The sequence below is a fragment of the Microtus pennsylvanicus genome, chromosome 1, assembly GCF_037038515.1.
Source record: "Microtus pennsylvanicus isolate mMicPen1 chromosome 1, mMicPen1.hap1, whole genome shotgun sequence".
In the NCBI taxonomy this organism is placed as follows: domain Eukaryota; kingdom Metazoa; phylum Chordata; class Mammalia; order Rodentia; family Cricetidae; genus Microtus; species Microtus pennsylvanicus.
The window spans coordinates 35,585,546-35,611,703 of record NC_134579.1 but is presented as its reverse complement, the minus strand read 5'-3'; the positions used below and the strand labels follow the sequence as shown (position 1 = coordinate 35,611,703).

The 26,158-nt window shown below is 45.0% G+C and overlaps 1 protein-coding gene across 1 annotated transcript in view; it reads left to right on the top strand.

Annotated features, from left to right (window-relative positions):
* Dscam (DS cell adhesion molecule) overlaps positions 1–26,158 on the top strand; it is a 556,660-nt gene that overhangs the window by 408,223 nt on the left and 122,279 nt on the right. Inside the window, exons 12-15 of the mRNA XM_075961310.1 lie at positions 11,781–11,977; positions 13,795–13,891; positions 14,433–14,561; positions 20,108–20,275. Coding sequence (XP_075817425.1) covers positions 11,781–11,977; positions 13,795–13,891; positions 14,433–14,561; positions 20,108–20,275 — 591 coding nt within the window. The remainder of the gene's footprint in view (positions 1–11,780; positions 11,978–13,794; positions 13,892–14,432; positions 14,562–20,107; positions 20,276–26,158) is intronic.

The window sequence follows — 26,158 nt, the reverse complement described above, 5'->3', positions numbered from 1 at the left end:
AAAGTAAACTGGATAGATTTTAGAACATTGCATAAACCTTTAAGATGTCAACCTCAGGACGAGGGAACTGCCTAAGTGGTTAAGAACACTAGCTAGTCTCCCAGAAGACCCAGGTTTGATTCCCAGCATCCATATAACAGCTCACAACCTTCACCAGTTCCAAGTGATCCAGTACTGTCTTCTGACCTCTGTGGGTATCAGGCATACACGTGGTACACAAATGTACACGTAGGCAAAACACCCAAACACATAGAATAAATAAAAAGTATTTGTTAAGAAGAGATTGTATTTATAAAGTATTCCAGTAATTAAAGAGACAGTTGCCAGAGGACAGGAACAAGGTGTGGGTGGATCTGAGCACAAATACAGATGGTCCCAGTGGGGAGTTCTAGGGACGTGGAACATCTGTGTACCTCGACAGCAGTGAGATGAATTTATATAGAGTTTTATATGCACACACACATGCAGATCACACACATACAAATATACAAACCCACAATACATACATTTGCACTCACACGCAGACACAAACACACACCATATGTACGTGTACAAAAAGCATACACATACACACACACACACACATGTACAAGTGAGTGTAGCTTGGAAGCATAATGTCCTAGTGATAATTTCCTGGCTTTAATATGATGTCACAACTTCATACAAGTTACAGTATGCGGAGAACTGGGTGAGATGCATGCAGGACTGCATAGGAGCTTTGCAGATTTCTGTGAGAATTGTTTCAAAATGAATAATTAAAAGAAAATGAATGCCAAGTAGATCAGTATATTTATTAAATGTCCAGGACCCCAGAGAAGACAGATCAGATGGGAGAGAGACAATATGAGTTGGTCACCAAGAGCTGAGAAGCAGCATTCAGACTCCAGAAATAGAATTTTTCCTTAGGCCAGACAGGCCTGGGTGGGAGAGAATTCTCTTCTAGATTGCAACATGCTAAGTGGGGTAGAGAAAAAGATATTGGAGGTAACCAAGGGTGGAGACCAGTGGCTGAGTGGAGGAAAGGGAAGTTGGCCACTATGATAGGCTTGCAGCAGGATGCAAAGGTGTCTGTAATTACAGGCTGTCTGGTGGGGTCCGCTGTGCATGGCAATGGAAGATGACAAACGTGGAGATGGCAATTCAAGAATCTGAGCCTGACTGAGGAGGGACACAGCCCAGCCCAGGTGTACTAACTGAGGCTTGAACTAGAGTGATGAGCATGGAACCCGAACAGACAAATCTAATGGGAAGATTCTGAATGAGAACATTGAAGGTTCAAGTCCCTGGCTGGCTGTGAGTCCAGGAATCTATTCAAGCCTTTGTCTGGGATACAGGACCAATAAGAGTGAGGGATTTCATGTGGGCCATGTGACCACAAGCTGGCCACATTGAAAATGCCCTCCAGGTTCCTGAAGTGTAAAAGAAAAGCTTAGAAAAGGATAAACTGGGTTTCAGAGTGATCGTTAGAATAGTTCACAGGCTGGGAAGGTGGGTCATTCCCAGAACCTCAACATATGGGAGACCAGGGCTACAGTTAGATCCTGTCTCCAAACAAATAGACAAACACCCAACCCAGACAGAAGAACTCCACAATGCTAACACTAGACAGGATGGGTGGTATGGGAGGACAGGATCCCTGCAAGTGCAGCTTTCCTACAAAGTCTAGAAAACATGGATCCATTCCTCATACCGGTTGCTTTGTTATGACCATACTGTCTAAAACCTGTCACGCTAGGTGGCTCCAGGGGTCTGGGCTGAGCCACACTTCCCACATACCAGCCCCTCCATTCTCTGCTTTCTTGGCAACCTCCTCCCATGGCTGTCGTCATCAAGGTAAAATCAGGTGTACTTCATCCACGATAGCAAGCCACTCTGAGGTCCCCAGCAACCGAAGAAGACGTGGGGCAAAATCACTCATTGTCCAAGGGGCTAAGGCAGCCTCTCTGAGTCCACAGAACATCACCCTACAATTAATCCTGATTGCAGGTCTCAGAATAGCACCCCCTCATCTAGCTGTCGGTTCCTTTGTTCTCCAACTTTCCTAATCGACGTCACAGTAGCTAAGACCTTGTCTTTGGGTCTATTTATGTTGAGGGATTTTTATTTAACTCCACTAAGAAGGAAGCTTCCTATGCCAGCCGTGGTTTTCTTAGAACCCTCTAGAGTTTCAGGCTGACTGAGGTGGATGTCTAAGGGGGTGAGAAGAGATGGAGGCGCCGGCAGTTGCTGCCTTGCTCTGTGCACCCAAATTGTATTGAAACCCCTCTTTACCTGTAACTAGATCTTTTCCCACCTTTTCCCTGTTGGTTGAGTCTTCAGGGAAAGCAGTGTGCGGTTCTGAGTGTCTGCAGGAGGTTTGCTGACATCTCCTTTGGTGGAAGGGTTGTCCTTGATTCGGCTTGGGCGCAGGGGCTACTGAGGAGCAGCCAGCCCCATCCAGGAGCTATTTCAGTCTCCTCCCAGGTCATCGTGTGCATGAGCCATGAAACTTGAGGGTTGTTGTGCTTGCTTCTTTGTTTGTTTAGGGTCTTTTTTTTTCTTTGAGAAATGATATGTGCTTATTATAAAGGATTAAGATAAGACAGAAAAATATAATGTAGACATTATGATGTGATGCGCACTCTTTTTTAAAAGATAGTTCAATGTTATTTCTTTTCCTTGTGTGATATACATCATACATAAAGAGATGGGTTGAGAAAAAAGAATTCATAAATGTGCTTTGCATGTATGTTGTCATGTTGTTGTGTGTGTGCTGATATTTGGGGGGTTATGTACACACATGTGAAGGCCAGAGTTCAATGTTAAGTGTCTTCCTCAGTTCTATTACACCTATTCTGTGAGACCGACTCCCGTATTAAATCTTGGGCTTACTAGTTCAGTTAGACTAGCTGGCTAGTGAGCCCCAGCACTGGGGTTGTAAGTACACGGTCCACTTAACTTTATTACATAGGTGCTGGCGACCAAGCTTAGGCCCTCATATACATAGCAAGCTCTTTACCAACTGGGTCACCCCCCCAAGCCACGATAAGTAGACATATTTCTTATAATAAAATTTGATTTTTTCCATGTATGAGTGCCTTTCTATTCCATGAATGTGATATATCATAAATTTTATTTTACTGTTATTATTATGAAAGAAAGAATGTATGTGTTGCGTGAGCATGTTTGGTGTTTGTTGTTCAGTGGTGTTCCAATACAAATGTGTGCACATATGCAGATTGTGGTCGGCAATCTATCTACATTTATTTATTGAAGCAGGATCTCTTTCTGAACCCAAGTCAAGTGAGAAGAGGCACCCATGATTTCCTGTGGCTTCTATACACGTGCATGTAAACAGACACACACATACACACATAAACACACATACACACACATAGAGAGAGAAAATAAAAAGGGTAGTGTTGTGGACTTTCTTCATGAGAAGACAGCATTATATAATATTCTCAAGTATTCTGAAGCCTGCTCCTGCCTTATATGTTAATGTAGTAATCATATGTGTGGGCTTTTCTAAATGGGATCACACATACGGGATCATATGTGTGGGATCCTGCATGTAGATTGTGTGTATTGGATCATATGTGTGGGATTTTATGTGTGGTTTCTGTATATGTTTTCTGTGTTTCAGATCATATGTGTGGGTTGTGTGTTTGTGATCATGTGTGTAGAATCATCTGTATGGGATCATTCCATGTCGGCCTTCCTCTGGAAGGACAAGAACAGTGAGGAGAGAGGGGTCCCATTTCTCGGGCTTCCCTCAGGATTTCCGGACTGTGTAGCTTGAGACAGTGTGCCTGGGGGAGACCCGAGTCTTTGGGTTCAGGAGCACACACTATGCATGAATGAGCACTGTTGAAAGCCTGGATCCCAGGATACACGGCTCCATGGTGCTCATTTTTTCCTCATTTTCTCTGGGACTCAATCTTCCTAGCTGGTTTCTGCTTCATTTAGAACCGTCAATACCTCAATTAGTGCCTGCTTTCTTCCCTTGGGAGGGACAGTTACACATGTCACTTCACAGGCCTCTGGAACCTAAAACCCCCCTGAGAGTGCCAGGTCATAAAACACCTCCTCATTAGCAGCAGTGTTTGCTGACAAGCCCTTCCTCCTCTGTCTTCCTTTCAGGAGGAAACAACTGACAGACAGGAGACATTGGAAAGATGCTGCCTGACTGGTTTCTCTGAGAGTACACCAGATGTGCGCAGCTGGGCACATGGATTTATATGTAGGATGAGGAAAAGCCTTGGTGTGTGTGTGTGTGTGTGTGTGTGTGTGTGTGTGTGTGTGTGTGTGTGTGTGTGTGTGTAGGATGAGGAAAAGCCTTGGTTTCAGGGGTGTGGGGGGGCAATGATCCTCCTGGCATTTATTCGGAAGCTAGACACACCCTCCATCCTGAAGCATCAGTGATAACTGCACTCCAGCACTTGAGCAGAATTCCCCTCTCCCACCTTGAATAAGGACGGGAAGGCAGTGACTTCCTGTCGAGCAGGCTGAACTCCCAGCACCTCCTGAAGCTGTGCTTTATCTGCAAACTCATCCAGGTTGTCTTACGTCTCCACAGACACTCAGCCAAGGATCCTCTCACAAAACCTGTGAAATCTGGCAAGCTTGTCGAGCTGTAGAACTCCTAAATAAGAAATCTGCAGTCATGCATTTATTCACAAATACGCGCAGCAAAGACTTGCACATTGTCTTGGCTTCTGTATAAAAGTTGGTAGGAAGACTTGATGATAATTCAAGTGAAAAGAATGTGGTGATATCCTATTGGCTTTCCAAGAGGACTCTGACAGCTATGTCCAGAGAGACTACTGCTGTGGGTTGATAGAGGGCACACACATGTGCACACGTGTGTGAGAGCATGCCCTGCTAGCAACTGTACCTGCTCATGTACTCTTTTATGAGTGCACCATGTATTCATACGTGCACTCAAGCATGTGTGCATCTGTGCATGTGATATGTGGTCTGTGCCTGAGCTCCATGTGGCTGTGCTGGAAGCCAAGAGCACAATTATCATAAAATGGAGAGTAACTGAGAAAGATACCTGAGGTCAACCTCTGACCTCTTCAGGCAGGCTCACCCACACAATGTTCATACCTAAATACACACACACACACACACACACACACACACACACACACATTACACTATAGTTTCAGACCTGTACAATCTCTCTAACGCTACCCCCTTCATATGGCTTTTGTTTTTCCTTAGAGTCTTCAGTTTTATACATATTCATTTAAAACTTGTTCCTTGTAGAACGGTATATAACAGGCTAGGGCAAAACAACTGGGGACTTAAATCTTAGCTGGAAGAGTTAGGCAAGGCTACACTGAGTTGCTTATGAATTCATACACAGGTGGGAAAAGCATCAGCCGTGTGGATTACAATTCTCCCCCTGGTACTTCAGGGCCTCTAGGATCCGGGAGAGTGTGCCTTGCTGCTCTTCAGTTTATGAATCATAAAATTGAGGGAGCATCAGTGCCTACTTCCTAGAGTCACTATAAAGACTAAACGCTTATAAAACCGTGAGCATAGACATGACCCATCATCCTTGTGATGCTAGTGTAGCCGGTTGGTAAAGGCACTCAGTAAACAAAGATGAGCACCACGTACAAACACACAAGCACCCCGTGCAACTGAATCTCCCATGGGAGCATTGGTTAATGGCTAAAATAAAGAGGGTCTTATGGATATTGACACAGAGTCCAGATGTGGACAGAATAGCTTTAAAAGGTGAAGGCATTTCTGAAATTTAAAAATTCTACAAAGTACATCAACTCAAAGGCAGGAAGGACAGAAGACGTGGACATTGCCCCTTCCTAGACAAGAGTCTGTAGGTGGAGGAAGCCCCTAGGATTCCTGAGAGAGGGAGAGAGGTTGCCTACATTCTGCTGCCAGGGACTCAGGTCAGGAGCCCAGGCAGCAACGCAGTAAAGAATTGTGGTATAGATCACCAGCCAGTGTTTGGAAGGAGGATGATGATTCATCTTCTGTGTTTCTCCATGACACACGGCATCTACATGTGAAGTACCTGCTCAGAAGCCAGATCGCAGCCTGGGGCCCATTGACTCACTGTGTCCATCCCCAAGCCACCTGGAAACTGCTGGCTCCGTTTCCATGGAAACTGCTTGCTCTCTGAAAACTGTATTGGAATACTTGATGAGGATAGAAGCAGCTGAAAGAAAATCCATTTCCAGGCTCGTAGAGGGTCGGTAGCAGACTGACATCCGTCTCTCTCTGGGTCCTGCAGTTGGTGGCCTCGGCATCCTGCTGGCATTGTAGCAGGCGTCTCTGCAGCCAGTGATGGAAGGCCATGCCCAAGGTAGAGGTCACAGACAGCCTATAATCTGATCTTAGAGTGATGAGCCACTATTTCGGCCATATCCTGTTGGTCACGTGATCTGGTGGCTCTGGAGAATGTGGGAAGGAGTGCCGCAGAGTATGAATTCAGGAGAGCCATTGTCGAGATTGATCAAAGCACCACCCTTGAGCTTTTTCTAATCTCCTTTTGCATAAAGTCATGTTTGCATGGCAAGTTTTCCACGTGTTTTTTTTTACTATCGCTTCAGCAGGAAATTCAAGTCTATTTACTAGTTTCTCATTTTCCTCTAATTACTAATGAGTGTTTCTATTAGGCAAAAGCAGAATATCTATGTATATAACCAGACAGGAAAGGAAAAAAATGATCACGAAGAAGTGGCTTCCCACATCTCCTTGTGAATGAGGGAAAAATACTGTTTTAATATCTCTTGCTTCATATGCATGCTTGTCATGCAAAATAAATCAAATTTCTTCTAATGGTGGACAAGAAGCAACTTCACAATGAATCTGATATGAAGCCTAAGCATTCTGTGTCGTTGACCTGACAGGTTTAATCATGTCAGCCAGCCTGGCACCAGAGCCAGGAAGTGGGAATATTGTCCTTGCTAAAGCCCGGTGTCAAGTATAACCCACTCTAGCTTAGAAACGTGGACCTGATTAATGGTTATAATCAAAGTAACTTCATTATATAAGTACAATAACCCAGCCGAGAAGATATTTCAGTGCAGTTAAGAACTTATTAATTCCTGGCAGGAGGAATCATTTTCTTTATAGGGATTAGAGATGCCCAGTAGGCAGCCCCACTCGCTAAAACTTTTATGAACAATAAGTATTTGGGCAGGAGGCATTTGTGACCCTGCAGCAGTGGTAATCAGGACCTGGGAGTCCACGAGGCCTTTCTTCAGACACCCTGTAGCTGGTGCCTCCGACATAATCTAATTAATTGTCATCAGAGTCTAGGGGGTTGTGGGTCTCTTTGTTCTTACAGATGAGGAAACAAGAGTGGAGCAGAGAGTGTGAGGCCTCAAACTGGGAAGGGGCAGGTTGGCCACTGTAGAGAAAACAGGCAGGGAATCTTAGTCCATTTTCCTCACACAGTTCTTCCTGCAGGCTTTTAAAACAGCAATGTTTTGTTCATGGAGAACCATAGGAAACTGTTCACCAGCCCCAAAGAATCCTTTGATAGTGTGGTCTAGGCTTTGGTTGAAATATCATTTCTGTTTTTAAAAGAAGAGAATTCTGGCATATACAGTAATATAGATAAAATCTGAGGATGCTATGCCCAGCAGGATGCTATACCCAGGAGGATGCTATGCCCAGGAGGATTCTATGCCCAGGAGGATGCTATCTATGCCCAAGCTGGACACTAAGGACAAACACTGCAGGAATCCATTAGTGTGAGGTCCCTACAGTGGTGGCATTCACACAGACGGAAGTTATAAGCATACAGCATGTGTCGGTGTTAGCTCTCGTTGTGGTGAAGCTGTGACAGTGCATACAGAAATGGGCTAGAAAAGATGCTTGAGAAGTCATTACGTGGAGTGAGAAGTACTCTCTCAGATACGGCATTCACCCATTTCAGTGATACAAACACCCCCACCATTGTCAGCGCCAAATTAAGGAGGTCACATCCCTGCCACCATGCCGTGAGTCAGGCGGAAAGATGCCTGATGACCCTCTCTGGCCAGGGGCTGCTGCAACCCTGCATGGCTGAATCTTTAAACTGCAAGAAAGTAGGTCAGAAGATGCTCCTAACACAACCCAAGAATGCAGACTTGCTGCGCGTTAAGGAGCTGTGGGGTAGCTCCGTGGCTAATGAGCGATGCTTATGAACTCGTTTCTCCTGATGTAAAACAACACCTGCCTTAATGAGTAATTTTGCAGGAAAACACGTAGCGCATAGCTTTGGCCGGAGCCATCCTGGGTCTGGATTTGCTCTGAGGCTAGCAGTTTTCTCACAGCCTCTCCTCGGTACCAATTCCTGTTAAATGACTCCGTCCATTCGTGCTGCTTCAGGAATCATGGCAGAGAGCGTAGCTGCCCTGACATGCTGTCATCTCTCGGCGCCCAGGACTGTGACAAGTGAAAAGGTCGCCATGCCTTCAAACATCAGCACTGAAGAGAAGCCGTGGTGATGGCTCATTAAAACAAATGGGTTCTTCTGACCATTCTAAGCAGGATGGGGAAACATAGGCTAGCTGAGTGTTTCTGACTGAATGCTGGCTTCATTACCAGAATTTAAAGCCCCATCTTGATGGGACTCTCACCCGAAAGAGAAATATGACTAAAAATGAGGATAGTCACTGGTAGAATAGTATCAGTGAGTAAAATCCCAAGCTGCATGGTTTGTTGAAACATTTCTCCCACGTAGTGTGCAATAAAACCTGTTACAGCCTGAGAAAGGAAGTGCAGAGGTTCTCAAGATGGCTCTGCAGGTCAAGGCATTTTCTGTTAAGTCCAATGACCTCTGTTTGATCCCTGGGGTCCACATGGAGGAAGAAGAGAGCTAATTCATGCCAGCTGTGCTCGGGGCCACAGATGTGCGTGTGTGTGTGTGAAAGAGAGAGAGACAGAGAGAGAGAGACAGAGAGAGGTGAGTGTGTGTGTGTGTGTGTGTGTGTGTGTGTGTGTGTGTGAGAGAGAGAGAGAGAGAGAGAGAGAGAGAGAGAGAGAGAGAGAGAGAGAGGTGAGTCTGTGTGTCTGTGTGTGAGAGAGAGAGGTGTGAGTCTGTGTGTGTGTGTGTGAGAGAGAGAGAGAGAGAGAGAGAGAGAGAGAGAGAGAGAGAGAGAGAGAGAGGTGAGTTTGTGTGCGCGCGCATGTGCGTGTATGTGTGCGTGCGTACGTGCGTGTGTGTGTGTGTGTGTGTGTGTGTGTGTGTGTGATATTTTTAAGGAAGCGGCAAACAGCGTTCAAGTTGTCAAAGCAATGCTTCAGTCTGTCCAGAGCAGCTATTCTCTCCTCATCAGCAGATCTTAAATTGTTGCACTCTGGGGCTCTCCAGCCTTCCCACAGGGACACCCTGCCCTGTGCCCTTGGCCCAACAAACCCCAAGGGAAACAGGAGCCCTGAACTCATACTGATCTCTAAATACTAACACTGGAAGAAGGAAACCATGAGCAATTCCCCACAGAAAACTTCCATTTTTCATGTTCCCCTTTCCCTTTTTACAGATACTGTGAAATACTACCCATGACTTTGAGACACTTAAGACCATAAAGCGTGGAAGACCCATGCAAGGGAGTCATGAAAAAAATAAAATTTCAAAACATAACACAATGTGAATGACCCTTGAGCCCATTATATGTAAAGAACTCAAAAGGCTAACATGAGAACAGATATTACATGGCCCCATTTACAAGACACAGAAAAGACACAGAAGAGTAGAATGTGGAGCCAGCAAGGTGCCTCACTGGCTTAGTGGATAAGGGCACTTGGAGCTAGGCATGATGACCTCAGTTCAATTCCAAGGACTCACATGGTAGGAAGTGAGAATACACTCTCACGTGTCACCTATGAACTGCACACACACTATGACACACACATGCACACACACATGCAGATATACAGAAAGAGTGAGAAAAAGAATAAATATATAAAAGCTAATAAAAATTTTAAAGTAAAATCTGTGGCTCCCTCAGCCTTGGGGTTGGCACAGTGAAGTTACCAAGTTAGACAGGACTCTTTCAAAATAATGTAAATGCTAGTTAGAAGTTGATGCGGTGTGAAAACATGTAACTCCATAAAATCCTTTTCAGGATGTACATTATATATGTATTTATACATCATGCAACACGTGTATACCTGTATGTGTAATTAGTATTGTATACATAAATGTAGTTGTACATTTGGTAACACAAACATACCTGTTGAGTAGAGCCAACCTCCCCCACCCTGCAAAATCACGTCTCGTAGAAGATTCAGGCTGTGGACTTGGGTGGGAACATTCACTGCAGAAGTAACACTATCTACCCAACAGCCTGCACTGCAGCAGACCCTGGCTGTCAATAAGCATCTCTGCGAAACTCTGTTTCCACAGAAAGCTGCATTCTGGGGGTTCACGAATCTTGGAGGAACACAAATTCCAATTTGACCCTAGAAACAAGGGAGGGGTCTTTCTCCCTGGGATTGGAGCATGGGGACATGTGAGGGACATGAGGATTTGTTTTTAATAGTTTTCAAAGATTCCCAGTCTCTTTGGAGACATTGCATTTTTTACCCTGTTATTAAATATGTCTCCATGTATTTATTTCTTTAGCCTTGATATTTCAAACTGCAGATGATCTATTATATTGAGTCATTAGAGGCCGATTGTCAATCAAACAGGTTGCTTTGTGCTTGTTAGGTGAGAGCTCATGGCTACCTTCATCTGACTGAAAGCCAACAGAGCAGGTGAAAGGTCAAGTCCTTCCAGGGTGTATTCTTGAAGGTCATCCCATGTTAATTCTCTAGCATGCGTTTACTGCAAATCTAGGTCAGGCTGTGCAAGCAACAGATTCTCAGAGGAGATGGCTTCTCTCTGCCTGTGGCACAAGCGGGGCTGCTTGTAGCCTTTGTCTTTTGGGGTTTTTATTTGATTTTTTGTTTCTCATTTTCTCTAAAGGTGAAGGCTTTGAGGCACCTGAGTGAGGAAGTCTGCCTCTTAGCTCTCTGCCTCTCAGATAACCAAAGCACTAATACCATGACAACGCTCAGATAACTAAAACACCAACACATGACAACTTAGATAATTGAAGCACCATTGCTTGTAGCTTTCAGGGATCCATTTTGGCTATGACCTGCATTCTCCCTCTCATTTGCTTGTAACTTTAGAATAAATTTTGTAAGATGTGTTTTAAAATAGGCTTCCAGAATTCCAGGTGGTTTGCAGAGTTAAGAATGGAGTCTTATGCTACCCATTGCTAAGGACAAAACCCTACAGATTAAATGCAAATACAAGAAAGAAAATGCAGATTTCGTGCATAAAGGTTATCTCCTCCTCCTCTTCCTCCTCCTCCTCCTTTTTCTGTAAGTATAGGATGAGCTTTTGTTATAAGTTCAGGAAGGAAGGTTGGTTTGAGGTTTCTAGGGGAAGATTTAATAGCGATCTGCAAAGTTCGTCAGAGAGGTGAGCCGAGAAGAGTGTGAGAAGTAGCTACCAGGATTGACGTAATTTCATAAATAGGGGTTCCTCCCCAGGGCTGAATCATTATTTGCCTGTGTGCTGTGGTGACACAGGCCATGCCCCTGGCTCACATCTGGCTCCAATGGACTTGGAATAAAACTGCAACTCCTTGAATATGAACCTACAGGGCAATTTCTGCCGTCTTTAACATTGTTCCTCTTGGCTCTTGCTCAGCAGTTTCTTGGACTCATTTTATTTCAAAGAATTGTCTCTTGAAGCAACACTGGGTGTGATGGTGGGGGAATCAAGAGTGCAGCTTTGCTGAGCTGGGCTTGTCTTCTTTGCTTTGTTTTTTTTTTAGTTCCTGCTATGATAACCTCTTATCCCAACACTACCCTGGCCACTCAGGGTCAAAAGAAGGAGATGAGCTGCACAGCACATGGCGAGAAACCCATCATTGTCCGCTGGGAGAAAGAGGACAGGATCATTAACCCCGAAATGGCCCGTTACCTGGTGTCTACCAAGGAGGTGGGAGAGGAGGTGATCTCTACTCTGCAGGTAAAAATGCCAGATGGGACAGAGTTCTGGGACAGTTTGTCAACCTTCTGACGCAGACATGTGCATGGCTGGAATGACGTGTGAATATCCTGCTGGAATTTTCTCCTGACACCCCATTTCTCTGCTGATCTACATGGACAAGGTCACTGAGTGACCTTCAGAAGTAGACTTCACAACCACCATCCACAGAGAAATAACTAAGCCCTGAAGGAGGTCTTTCCATGCGCGTTGTCCTCAGAGGAGTGGGGTGGGTGTACGGTGCATATTCACCAGCATGAGCTTTGAGAAAAGAAAACCTACAATAAAGATATTTTTAAGAGCTAGAGAGCTGGCTCAGGAGTTAATAGTGAGCCTGAGTTTAGTGCCCAGAACCCACATCATGGATCACCACATCTGTGACTCCCACTCTTGGGGATCCAGTGCCTTCTTTTGGTCTCCATGGGTTCTTGGACACGTGTCCGCATGACCCAACACATATACATGTAACTGAAAACAAAATATTTTTTTTAAAAAAAAGGGAAAAATATTTGGTTCTTTGTAGAAAATCCAATGGAGAGAATATTCCGTCATTAATGTAGACTGGCAAGAGCTAGGAGGAAGTGTGTCTGTTCTGTCTGTAGCACTGAGGGTGACTGACTGAACAATGCTTCAGTAATGAGGAAGGCCGGTACAGAAGCACACACATGAGGGAAATTTAAAGCTATGTGCTTAGAACAGACAGTGGCTCTGCCTCCGGGGTGCAGTCCTCAAGGCTCTACAGTGCAGAACGCTGATGAGGTCCTGAGGACATTGACGATACAGCCGTGCTTCACAGACCTCTGATGTGAGGATGCTGCAATCGTGTATCTGGATACCGTAGACGTGCATATATTGCATATAATACACACCTTACACATACTGGAACCCACTTTTTGTTGTTCAAAATAGCAAATACACTGGAAATGTGTCGAGATGCTGTACTGAGCATTTAGGAAATCCTAGAAAGAAACAGCGTGTTCAGAAAAGGCATCGCTGTGTCCGTGGGAACAGAGTGGTGGGTGCAGAGAGATGGCTCATTCATAGATGGTTTTTCTGCATGGCTCTTTAAAATCACACCACGTGGGAAGAGAGAGAAGTGTGTGGAGTATAGATAGGCCTGACCACAGCAGCACATGCAAATCAGACATCTAGTCCAACAAGACAGACGGACCTGTTTGCATGCTTATCATTGCATGGAAGTAATTTCCCCTCAGAATGTATCAACATGGGTGCATTTGTGTAAATGCATGCAAGTGTGTACCAGTGTATATCAGTATATGTTGGTCTGTGGGCAAGTATGTCTTTGTCAGTGTGTCTGCCTGTGAGTGTGCACATGTGCAGGTGAGTCTATGATTGTGGACATGGGTGTTTGAGGTTGTGTGTGCAACTGTGAAACTGGATATGTGTGTGTGTACATCTTTATTTGCATCTAAGTATACATCTCTGAGTGTGCCTGTGTGAATGTGATTGTGTGTATATCTGTATGTATGTATCCATGTGTGTGAATGGGAAAGTATGCTTATGAGTGTCTCTTTGTGTGCTGTTTGAGAATGTGTGTGTGAGTGTGTATCCATGAATGTGTGTTAGTGTGAGTGACTGTGAATATGCCTGTGTCTGTGTGTATCTGTGTCCATGTGGGAGTGGGAATGTTTATGTGTATCTCTGCATCTATGTCTGTGTTGTGTGTATGTGTCCATGTTTGTAGTAGTGATGAGTGCTGGGAATGGCAGGAAATCATGTCTGCTGATCTCGAGCTCAAACTACTATTGGAAGTGATGTCTTTTCTGCTTTGGTCACAGATTCTGCCAACAGTGAGAGAAGATTCTGGTTTCTTCTCCTGCCATGCTATCAATTCTTATGGGGAGGACCGTGGAATAATTCAGCTCACAGTGCAAGGTAGGCTGGACACAGCAAAGGGAATTTGGGACAAGGTGTGCTGACCTGAGGGGGCAGTACGGCCCCAATCAGCTGGGAACACTTTGCGTTCTCAGGAAGTCCTAGCTATATAGGAAATTGGCATATGTCTGGATTTCATCAGAAGGTGTGACTGTGTCAGAGTGAAGCAAAACCCTTGTGGGGATCAGAGCGGATGAGAGAGCAGAGACTTAGGCCAAGTGCAAACAAGCTTAGCCACTCCATCTTGGGAGCCTATGCATGAGATGAAGAGGATGGAATGGAAGTCCACCATCTGGGAATGAATGTGCTGTGAGTCAAAGCAGTGACGCATGCATCTCGAAGGTCTGGACTGGTGCCACACAGGCTGCAGACAGAATCTGTTGGGGAAGTGGGGCAGTGCCTTCTAGTTAATCAGAAAAGGAAAATCGGCTAGTAAATGCTTTTTACCAGGCAGTGCCTGCTAGCTGTAAGTAACTCTTCCACTGGAACTTGTGTCCAGTCTTGATCTGAACTAACCTCCATCTTTCTGTTGATGATACAGAACCCCCAGATCCTCCCGAGATTGAGATCAAAGATGTCAAAGCACGCACAATCACACTCAGGTGGACCATGGGGTTTGACGGCAACAGCCCCATCACAGGCTACGACATCGAATGCAAGAATAAATCAGGTAAGCTTTTCACTCTCCCCTTGACTTGTCTGTGTCTTGCATGCCCGCCTGCCTTCCTCCTTGTCTCTTCATTGTACGTCCACAGTTCCTCCGCACACAAATCTTAGAATGCTGTTTCCATTTGGTCCATGCCTTGCATGAGTATGTCCAGGTTTCCTTCTGTGCCCACGTTCAGCCCCAGTCTGAGTGACCTGGCTGGACCTCGGCCTTGACCCCACTGGTCTTGGTCCTGCCGCCACAGGTTTGCCCATGGGTACCAACAGAAATAGGCTTCTATCCTGGTCTTCTACCAGCCGTCTTACCTTCCACTGCTCCAGATAGGTGCTGCCCTCAATTTTAGACCTGGATCTCCCATCCCAAGCTTCAGGCTCCACCATGCAGGTGTCTGCAGGACGTGGCATATGACAAGTCTATGCAGAATGAGGAAGGATAATCTTCCTTCAAGTGATAATGGCTCTACAAATACCCCCTGGAAATGCCCTAGGGACAGGCCAGGTAGCACTCAGCCAGTGCACAGCCAACACATAAAACTGACCTAGCTAGCGGCACCACGGCAGGCTTTCTCACTAGTGTTTTTCCAAAGGCTACTGCAGTCCCACGTGGAATCTTATAGTTTCTCTGGATAAAGATAGAATGGTACCACTGTGGCCTCTTGCCAGAATTTTTCTGTGTCTTATAAAAGACATAGGGTAGGAGAGCAATCTGCATGGGAAGGGTTAATTCACTTCTCAGAGACACAAGAGCATTTTTTTCTTTCTAGGCCAATGTGTTGCTTCACATTGCCCTGTCAGGAGTGATTTGGTCTCTTTCGAGATGAGACATAGCAACAAATCAAACTCAAGACAGCTGGGAAGAGTAGGTCCAGAGGGCAAGATGGCTCAATAGCAGCGTGCCAGGGATAGAACCAGGAATTAGTAAACAGAAGTGAGGAATTAGGAGAGGCAGAATTTGGAGACTCAGAGCGAGTATCAACTGTGGATCGATGGTTAAGGATCTTGTTCCGAATAGCTGGTTTGGGATGCACATAAGAACAGGGGATGGCTCAGCTCTCTGGTCTCAGAGTTTCACATGGGAGTATTGCATGCATGCAACCCCAGGAAGACCCTTGAGGCAAGTAGTGCAGCTCCAAATCACTATGTCCCTAGGGAAAGTAGTAGAGCAGTATCCAGGGCTGTGACAAACAGGCTTCTCCCAGGGCCAACAGGAGAGAGGATGGCTTTAAAGAAAAGAGATTGTTCAGTGAAGTGAGGTGCAGACTTGCCTGGAAATGGGGTAGTGATGAGGGACGGCAGAGATGCAGACAGGCACAGAGTCATTCAACATGGCCCAGGTAGCAAGAAAAGCCCCACTTTCCCACAGGCTGAGCACTGGCTGCCCACATTCCTGGGACTGGAACACATAGCAGCCTCCCACTACAGAGCAGGCCTGATCCATGCTGCCTTCAGGGAGGGTCCCCCTGCCAACATCTGGTGCGCACCCAAACCAGCAGTAATGAACATTAGAATCCAGCTCATGCTGGCCCTCTGCTGGCCTTAGCTTCACCTTGCTATTCCTCTATCTCAGTTCTGCTAACCTCATCTGTGAAAGAGGAGACCATTGCAGAGGCCAAGGCTGCCTCTGGCAGAAAGACCTAATTCCCCTCGATCATAGGGCCCCCACTCTTCCTTGGTGTTCCTTTTTCCCAGCGAGTTCTGAGACATATATCAAGGGGGCCCCTCTGTGTGTATTAACTGCCATATCCGTGCATGCATGTCCCTCCACCAGTCTGGAAGTTGGTTGGGCTCCCTCTGCCTGCTATGTTTATTTCCACACTGCCCATTGTTCTGAATACCTGATAGGCAGTGGATGTTAAATCCATATTTAATGAGTCTTTAAGATAGAAGTGCACTTAAAATCCTTCACTCATTTTCTGACATACGGTCACCCCGACAAGTGCAGTCTTTTGTGTTACTCAAACATGCATGAAAATAGTTACAAGATGAAGGCCTATAAAAGCTCATCTTGATGGGGTTAATTCATCATCTAAGAAATCTCAATGCACACCCCTCTCGGTTCCTGTCAAGTTTCTCCGAGTTGTGCTTTGCTTTCCTCCTTCCTTCAGGTCCCTAGCTCATGGTACATTATCTAATGTGAATAGAATGTGGAGGAAATATTCCTTGTATTTAATTTACATACTTGAGCCTCAGTGTAGGAAGCCCTGGAGAGAGGGAAAAACTGCTCTCCTAATATGTAGTAGCTGCATTCAGTTCTGTAAAGCTCATGTCTGTCAGCATCTTCATGAGTCATGTCTTTCCTTGGTAACTGCTGGGTTTGTAAACTCATTACCATGTCTATAAGTGAATAAAATTTCTAAGATAAGTTCATAGAAAACCCATCCTTCAGGTTACATGTCTTCCAAGAAGCCCTCCCCACCAGCCATTCATCTTCTCTACCCATAATCCTATGCTTCTGGGTGGGATCCCAACTAGTTAACCCAATCTATTCTCCACTGAGAATAGACACAAGCTGTCTCCTTGGAGTACCCTTGTGACCTGTGTCTGGCCAGCCCTTTACAGTGTCTCCGCACTCCAGAGTTCCTGGTACACATTCTGAGCTGATAATCAATGTCCGTTGAACCCTGGATCTCCACTCATTTGCAGCAGTGCCACCATCTTGCAAAGGAACTTTCATCTACTTTTTGTAATTATTTTTCAAAAGCTACATTCAGCCGGTGTAGTAAAAACGCTTCACATTCTTAGCAAAGAGGGTTCTTATCAGTGCATCAGTCAAGGCTGGATCAATCCAGTCCAGGAAGCATAAACTTACCAGCTCTGCAAGGCCCACTCTGCCCTGTCCAGCTGGAACTCTTACAGGCTGTAGCCTGGGTTAATGCACACAGTTTCTTCAGGCCAAACAAAGTTTCTTCAGCCCGTGACTTGATGACAGATGTCCTTGGTTTTTAGTATTAATAATACTAAAGAGCCCCTATCCATGCCTTCCTCTGTGACCATCCACTCTGGAAACATGCAGGACAACTCCACAGGTATTGTCTTGTAGAAAGCAAGCATTAGAAGGCAGGTACCTCCCTGCTTCATATATCTTCTCTATTGCCAGCAGCTATGGGGTGCTCTGATTGCCCCTTTCTTTTGATTCTTGGGGAAACCACATCTCTTCTACATGGATGCTCTGGGCTCTGTGACAGTCCCCCAATATCTACTCATAAGACCCTTCATTATAATTGGACTATAGTTGTTATATCTGCCCCATTCTCTCATGTTGGGGGACCGTAGTCTTTTCTCCTTCCCTGCCTGTTCTGCTGGCCCCTTTCCTCTCTTCCCACCTCCAAGAGCGTGGAGAGCTTCAGCACCACGGTCAGCACCTGGCAACCATAACCGTGGCTTTACTCTTGTCCCTGATGACCTGTCATGATCTGGGGTCAGGCATCTGACCTTCAAGCTGAACTGGTTCACAGAATTTATAAGCTTTCCATTTCTTCCTTGGATTGTTTGGAATCAGCAGTGAATATTATACTTCTCTGTTCCCTTCCACCAGCCACTCGGGGATCTGCCACACTGCTCTCTGAGCTTTACTTCATGCAAACACAATGCTCCCACCATTTTATTGGCCACAGCTGCTGCCTTTTATATCTAACACAAATGTTTGTTCATCATTCCTTCCCACCAGTAAGCTGAGACCTTGCAGGGACGTTATTGTGGTGGAGCAATCCTGAAGCAGTGTCTGGTACTATCATCTCGAAAGAGGTTTAGGAGAACATGTGAAGGCTGTAGAATAAGGATCTTGAGCTTGAGGTAACACAGTTGAAGTCAAATGCCAGCCTCTAGTTAGCAACATCTGTGTGTAGACTGACTCCCTAGACCTTCACACTGAAAACTAAATCCCCAGTTTGTCTGGAATGATTTTGTTTTCCACAGGTGAAAAGCAAATTATGAGTGGGAGAGTGGCTTCTGAGTCAAACTAGAAGGTTGTTTTGCAAGTGGACCACCTACAGGGACTTAGGTTGGGTCAGAGGAACCTATAGCTGGTGACTGTTGAGTGCTCGGCAGGTTACATAGTCATCCTCTCCCTGATTTGGTGTTTTACAGAACTTGGGAGGTTGGGGGAAGAAGCAGGCAGCCTCTCTATGCTCTCAGTCTCTTCCATGTCCCATAAATGTGGTTGTAGTGAAAAAGTTCTGTCTTCATTGGTCCTTGCATTTCCAGAAACTTGCATATTATCTTGATAGAACCATCAACCATCTGAATGCCTGCTTATCCCTGTATTTCTTTGTATCTAGCAATTCTAGTGATTCCTCCCTGTATCAAAACATGTTCTGCAGGAGACATGATTTTTTTCTCTATGTGATAGGCTCATTGTTGGACATCATTTTGTTGACATAGATTTCTTCCCCTCATTCATCTTCTATCAAACTCATCATTTAGTTTCACCATATTTTCTCTATGTTGGTATCCTACCCCCAGTCTTTCCAACTCAAAAGATGCCTATACTTTACTCTTTGATAGTGATGATCCATTTCCATGATTTTTGATTCCCTAAGAAGAAAAAGCCTTACAAGCATTCTGAATCCATGCATTTCTGTTTCTTCAACTCTTGCTTTACATTGAGACAAGGCAGCCCTCCTTAAACTCATCACTAGTGAGACAAAGGAGTTGACATTCCCAAGACTCCATGAAAATCCTTAAGGATTGCAGGAGAAGACCAGGTAGTGGTGGGTGGGTATATATTCTTTCCATCTATGGTCTCAGGGTTTCTTTTCTCCTATAATCAACAGCTGCTAATGAGTACCCATCCTCAGTCAACTGCCCATCTATTCTAATAGAAGAAACTTGGCTGACCTCATCTTCTTCTACCAAAATTCTTCTGCTCAAACTGTCACATATTCCACAATATCCCTTCACAGTAGGGAGGTGCTAATATTCAAAATAGCTGAGACTGAAAACAGATTCCTGCCACCACAGATTTGGGATGAAATGAGTTTTTAAAAACTGAAATTGATCAAGGTGCTTCTTTGTGGGGTTTATACTAAGGTTGAACCGGCTTGTGTGGAATGATTTTAGCTTTATCACACTTGGTTTAGGAAGAAAGGGTCAGATATAGTGAGGGGTTTTGCTGAGCTTTTGTGCCTTTTAGAACCAAGGACCTGGAATGGGAGCAATGTCTGAAATATAGTTTGTCATGGTGCACTGAAGAATAAGCTTTTGTGTGTGGCCAAGGCTTTCACAGAACCAGCTTCCATCACCTGTGTTTCCATCCCGTTCTTTCCCAGGCATATGTGTTGTGTGTTTGCTCAAAGCCCCTTCCTGTACCAAGCTCACCTCAGTCCTTTACCTACTGCCATGGGTAATAAGTGTGTGACCCCATGTACCCTCTGGTGACCAGCTCTGGCAAGAAGCTGGGAACATTGTGTTGAGATTTCACTTTGGGGGTATTTTTTTCTTTCTTCTTTTCTTTTTTCTTTTTTTTTTTAAATTCCTATTGTGAACTTTCAAAGACAGAGTAAAAAAACTCACATCTCTATCTCTTCTTTTTTGAAAAACAAAACCCAAAAGACTCCTGGGATTCTGCTCAAAGAACCAAAGATGTTTCCCCTCAGCTGAACTCGGCCACCATCATTGATATCCACCCTTCCTCCACCTACAGCATCCGCATGTACGCCAAGAACCGGATTGGCAAGAGTGAGCCCAGCAACGAGATCACCATCACGGCGGATGAGGCAGGTAGGTGGCACTGGTTAGAACCTGCCACCCAGTAATCCACTCATGTGATTCAGACGCTTAAATGTAGAATTGAATCATGCCTTTCCCTGCTCCTGGTCACATTCTTTTATGTGGACTTCCCATGGCCCTACACCTTATAAAATGCCCACAGTACTTTGCCCCAGCTTTGAAATCATTCTTGCTATTCAGATGATCAAGGTTCTTAATATAGAAGTGTGAATGGAAGAAATGAGGCAAACAGTGCTGAGGAACTCAAGGAGTCATGTCATATCATCTCTTGGTTTTGCTGCACTAGACCCAGGTTGATGGGAAAAGGCTAAGTATGTTCCCAAGACCCATAAGGTCAAGTGTGGGAGAAAGATACAAGCTTAAGTCAGAAACTCCAAGAGTATGTCTGTGGGCAAGTGCAGAGGCACAGGTTACTTAAAGATTGACATAATCACTTTATTGTCCTACCGTGATAAATTATTTCTTATTAAATGTTGAAAACTTTGAAGATACCTTTAAGCATTTTGAAATGGACAAAGCAACTTCTACCATTCTGTCTCCTAGAGCTGGCATAGGGCCATCTTGACAGAACCTTCTAGATCATTTTTGGGACCAGTTTCATCATTCATACATACATCTAGGCATGTTCCCCAGTATGCTCACCCACATGTGAGCACAGACAGACACACATGTCTACTCCAGACTGCCTTCATGAAGTTAACTGTTATCAGAAGATTGAAAACTTGGCCCTGGCCAGTATATGCTGATTGTGAGCCTACCCCATGGAGGAGGGAAGGAAGCCAATGTCTTTGGGTTTCTGTTAGAAGGAAGCAAGGAGCCAATGGCTGGCATGTTTGTTGGGAAGTGAAGAATGACTGGCACTCAAACCTACCTTTGCTTCTCCACTGTCAATCAAAGAGTTGTATAAGTTTAATCTAAGATCAGTCCATCATCCATCATCTTCCAGTGACCGTGACTCACCGGAAGTTGATATCAACCTCTATGCAGATTGTTATTGACTTCCCACTGCCCACTTTGTATTCTGCATAGACATTATGTTCGTCTGAAATTCTTTCTGACGATTCATAGTGGCATAGCCCACCACATATGTAACAGACTCTACGTGATTGGGCGTGTCGGTCATTGTCAACTTTTCTTTAAGTGTAAGCCCTGCAATAGTGAACACCATATCATCTTTCATTTGCTCCTCTTTCAAGATTATTTTCCCCATGCTAAATTTGAAGAAGTGTGATTTCTGAACCAGCCGCAGCATTGTAATTCTCTGTTATGTTGTCAATATTACTCTTAAGGAAATAAGTTTAAGTAATGGACACTCTTTCTCCCATCCAAGTACTAACCAGGCCTGACCCTGCTTAGCTTCCAAGGTCAAACAAGACTGGGTGTGTTCAAGGCCATAAACCAGGGCCTACTTCTCAGTTCAGGAAGACATCAATCTTGAAAATGGTTCTTAAGGGTGGGTACCAGGCTGCCTTCATGTTTGATCCTTGGCCTCTGTCTTCATGTCTTCTCATCTGTAAAACAGATATATGTCTGGTTCCTTTTCCTCCTTATGCAGACACTGGAAAACCAAATTCTGAGCTCTGGAAGTACTTTGATTTCAGAAATAGCTGAAAACTGAGTATTGATATATATTTCAGCAAAAACAAAATCATATAAAAACGTTTACCTACCCTGTCCCTAACTACCTGGAGTTACAGAATACTGGCTGTTCAAAGAGTAAGTTTCCCACATTCTTTAGCTCACACTGCATTGTTCAGCCACATGCCCAGTGTCCTCCTGTTCCCTTACATTCTCCCACTCCCTCTTTCCAGCAGTATCTCCTGCAACTGTTCCCCTGACGGCCATTACTAGCACTGCTGTTGTTGCGGGCTGTGTCCTTTCCTCTTCACCTCTGCAGCAGCCTCTGGTTGCCATGGCAGCATCTTTCCCTGCATCCAGGAGGCCAGGTGAACAGCTCTGGCTGTTGCTGTCCCTGCAGATAGAAACAGAGTCTGTTCCCTTCGGCTCCCTGGCTAGGCTCTTGAATGTTGCCTAGGTGCTGACTTGGGCAGCCAGCCTTGGGATCTGATTTGACATTCAAATGAGCAAGAAAGAGGGTGGACTAGCAGGGTTTGCATGATGAGAATCGGAAAGTCAGTTTCCACTTGTGACTCACAGGTAGGGGTGCCAACACGCTGACCAAGGGTCCCTCCTTAGAACTGACTGCTGTGGCCACAGATGCCGCAGCCACCTCCTGACAATGATGCTCAAAAAAACATGTCTTTGGGGGAACTGCAGTCATCTGGGGAGACCTATGTGATACTTTTCTGAAAATAAAGAGATTATTTGTCAAGCAATGAGCATTGCCTAGAAACTGTAGTGTTGTAGTGGCCAAGTGTTGGGCATCTGAGGCCACTTATCACTTCACACCTGCAGAGGAGACATCTGTGAGTTGCTTAGCTCTGGGTTCCTACCCTAGCCCCTCACCATTATGGAGCTACAGGAAGTGATGCCCAGTAGCCCTACTCAGACCTCCTGTTTGACACTCTGCTGGGTATTTGTTCTCCCTCCCCACTCTCCTAAATCTTCCAAACCTTGACTCTCCTTTTCTCTGCCTTTCCTAGAAGAGCCAGGTCAGAGACTCTTCCACCCCGTGAGGTAACTTATCTGGTTTCTGAGTAGACCCAGTGTCCAAGTCTTAGCATCTGAGATCACGGATCTTGATGACAATAGCACATGGGGTTTATGGTTACTTCTGCATGGACCCCAGTGTCCTGAACTATGCTGTGACTCCCCAAACAGTAGGAAGTATTTGCTATTGATATCTCAACCCAGTGTGTTCCGTGTGAAAGGAGATTTCTCAGTGTGTGTGTGTGTGTGTGTGTGTGTGTGTGTGTGTGTATGTGTGTACACTGAATATTACTATTTATGCTCTTCAGCATGATACAGAAGTATAGTTTGTGTATGTGGTGAGAAAATATAGTAGTGTTAACCCATACTGAAGACTCTGAAGGGTGTTAAGGTATGAATGCTGATATGCCCCCAAATTCATCCAATCCCCATGTCCTGTAAGAGGTAGGGCCTTAAGGGGCTGACTGCACCATGAGGTTGGTGTCATTATGAGTAGAACTGACTCCTAATAACAGGCCCAAGAGAACTAACTCCCTGCCCCTTCCACCATTCTAGGGTACAATGAAAAGGCAAGCTATACACTTTCTCTTTTTCTGGCTCCTTGCTATTGACACCTCAGATTCCAGAAACCAATTTCTGTACAAATTAAAGTTCTTAGGAGACCCTTGGATGACTGTATTCTTCTTAAAGGAGCTTGAGCTGGCTAAAATGGGAGATCTAGACAGAAAAGATAAAAGAGGCCCAGTGCAGAGCAAGAAGGCTCAGAGAACAAGAAGGAAGCTGGAATAAGACCCTCCCACCGCAGGTCCAACTGCCAGCTCAGGGCCTTCATCCTCCTCTCCTCCTACGTCCCCAGTCATAACCTGCAGAGGGGTCTTGCCTTAGGAAGGCTCCATTTAGGATCTTCCTAATGCTCCCACTCCCAGTGATGTATCACTATTTTAATCCAGGCACTTATTGTTACTATGTATCTTCCTAGCCACTCTTGGTCCTTGGTGCCTGGCAGCTTTCCACTGGAATCCAGTGCCGTATTCCCTCCGATGAACCTGTTATTGACAACGGCCCTTCCCTTCCCTTAACTGAAGCATCAATAACTTAGCCAAGGAAGCCAAATTCTACCCAGTCACACAGTAACAAGAATAATGTGATCTAAATATATTGCATCTGTGTATGAAATTGACAAAGAATTTTTTTTATTAAGGAGAAAACATAACAGAGATTACATAGGAACAAATTATCACCCTTTAAGGAAGAGTTTGAAGGCCTTGGATTTACATGTTTGCCCCATGGGAAATTGATTTTAAGACCCCTGCAGTATCCATCACAAAGCTGCCTCAAGAAGGAATTGCTGTCATTTGCACAGCGCTCCTTCCTAGTGCTGGAAATACCATTGCTTCTGAGCTTCAATTCTGGATATTTTTATATGAAAGTGCCCATGTGAATAATCATACCACTTAAATGCACTTGACCTCAGAAAGCAAGTATGTAGCAAAGATCACACCATTTAGCGATCTCTAAACTCTAGACTCCCTTGTAGTGCCCCCAAAAGAAGTTAGAGTGAGTAGACAACACTATCAGAGTTGACAAGATCACCTCTTAATGGACCAGAAGTGCCTCTGACTTCCCGGGGCTCTATGATACCTACCAGACATGTCACACCATGGCCGACTTTTGCCAGAGAGCCACTTCCCGGTAGCAGCTGAACCCTAAAGGTTGTATGGCACTGAGTGCCTGTGACCGAGTGTGGGGTGGCTGGCCCCCTCATCATCTTCATTATCAATCTGTGTGGCAATCTAGAAGTCCAATTATGCTGAAGGATCTTGAATGTCACTGCATTTTCCCAGACCAGCAGAAGAGGGATGGTTTGGTTTCAGAGAGGCCACAACACAGCATTGGCTTTGCAGTAGATTGTGGGTCAGCCATGCCCTGTACACAACAGAACCTTTAACCATTTCCTCTCTTGGTTACCATTCTTTTCACCTTCAGTTCAGGGAGAGCCTTAGCAATTAATCCTATAGAAATAATTAGTATTCCTGCTGTTTATTACACATAAGGAGCCTCAACCTGATGCTAATTTAGGATGCTCTGAAAATGTTCTAGCATGTTCTAGAGTGTTCTTCCCCTTTCTCCCTCTTCACTTTCTATCCTTTGCCTAACAGCTCTATAAATACTGTCCCCACCCATATTAGGATTTTACTTAAGGCTCACTGTAGGATGCCTCAGTCCACCCCCTTGTAACACTCCCATTAAAGTAGCTGGTCACCATCCGACACACTGGACTGTTCTGGTTCAAGCCTGTGGTTTATTTTCAGTCCTCTCTCATGTGCACAGTGACAGCTACTGGCATTTTTTATTGTTTCATCTTAGGCCCCAGAATAATGTTTGGCACATGCTATAACTGAATAAATAAATAATGTAGATGAACTGTTGGTTAATCCATCAGTAACTTCATAGGAATTCAGTCTTTGCATCAGAAGTATGATGTTCATGTTTCTACTGACCAGCATCTTGGCTACTTTCCCCCACAAAAACATAACTTGTTCTCACATACCCAGCTCCTACACAAAGTAAGATCTGTGTGTGAGGCTATGCCGTGGCTCCTGGGTCTTCTACTTCATCCTAACCCACTGAACAGCACCATTCATACATAGATATAGTCCACTTCAGCCTGCTAGTCGGTTTCCCTTCTGTCACATATGCAACTGTGACTTTATATATCTATTTAAAATCAAGGAACAATGAAAGAGAAGAGCAAAAAGCAAAGACTTAAGCTACTCACCTTTCTGACGCTGGCTCAATACACCTAGTAAGGTTGTTTCTGTTTGTATCTGTTTGCCTACAAAGGAAACAACTTTGTTTCTCTTTTATGGCTGGCAAACAAAACCGCGTTGTCTCTATGAAGCCCCTTGTCTTTCTTCACTTTCCTGAAAGACTGGACCTGCCACATCCACTGAGAACGGTGCAGAATGGATATGCCAGTCCTCGTCTCCACCATGACCTGACTCATAGTAGATGCTCGTCAACTCCCCAGTCAGAGAGGTGGAGACAGACATCTGGGGGGGGGGCTCATCAGGAAGCTTCTCCCCAGTTCAGTAAACAAACTCAGGACTCTGACTGTAGCTAGGAAATGGATACCAGGGAGAGAGAATGTTCTGAGAGCCTCACACCTCACAGTTCTTTGAGAAGCAGTTGGCTGTCAGAAGCAGGAGGCTCACTGGACAGGGAGCAGCCAGTTCATGAGGAACCTATGCAGACAAGCCAGTG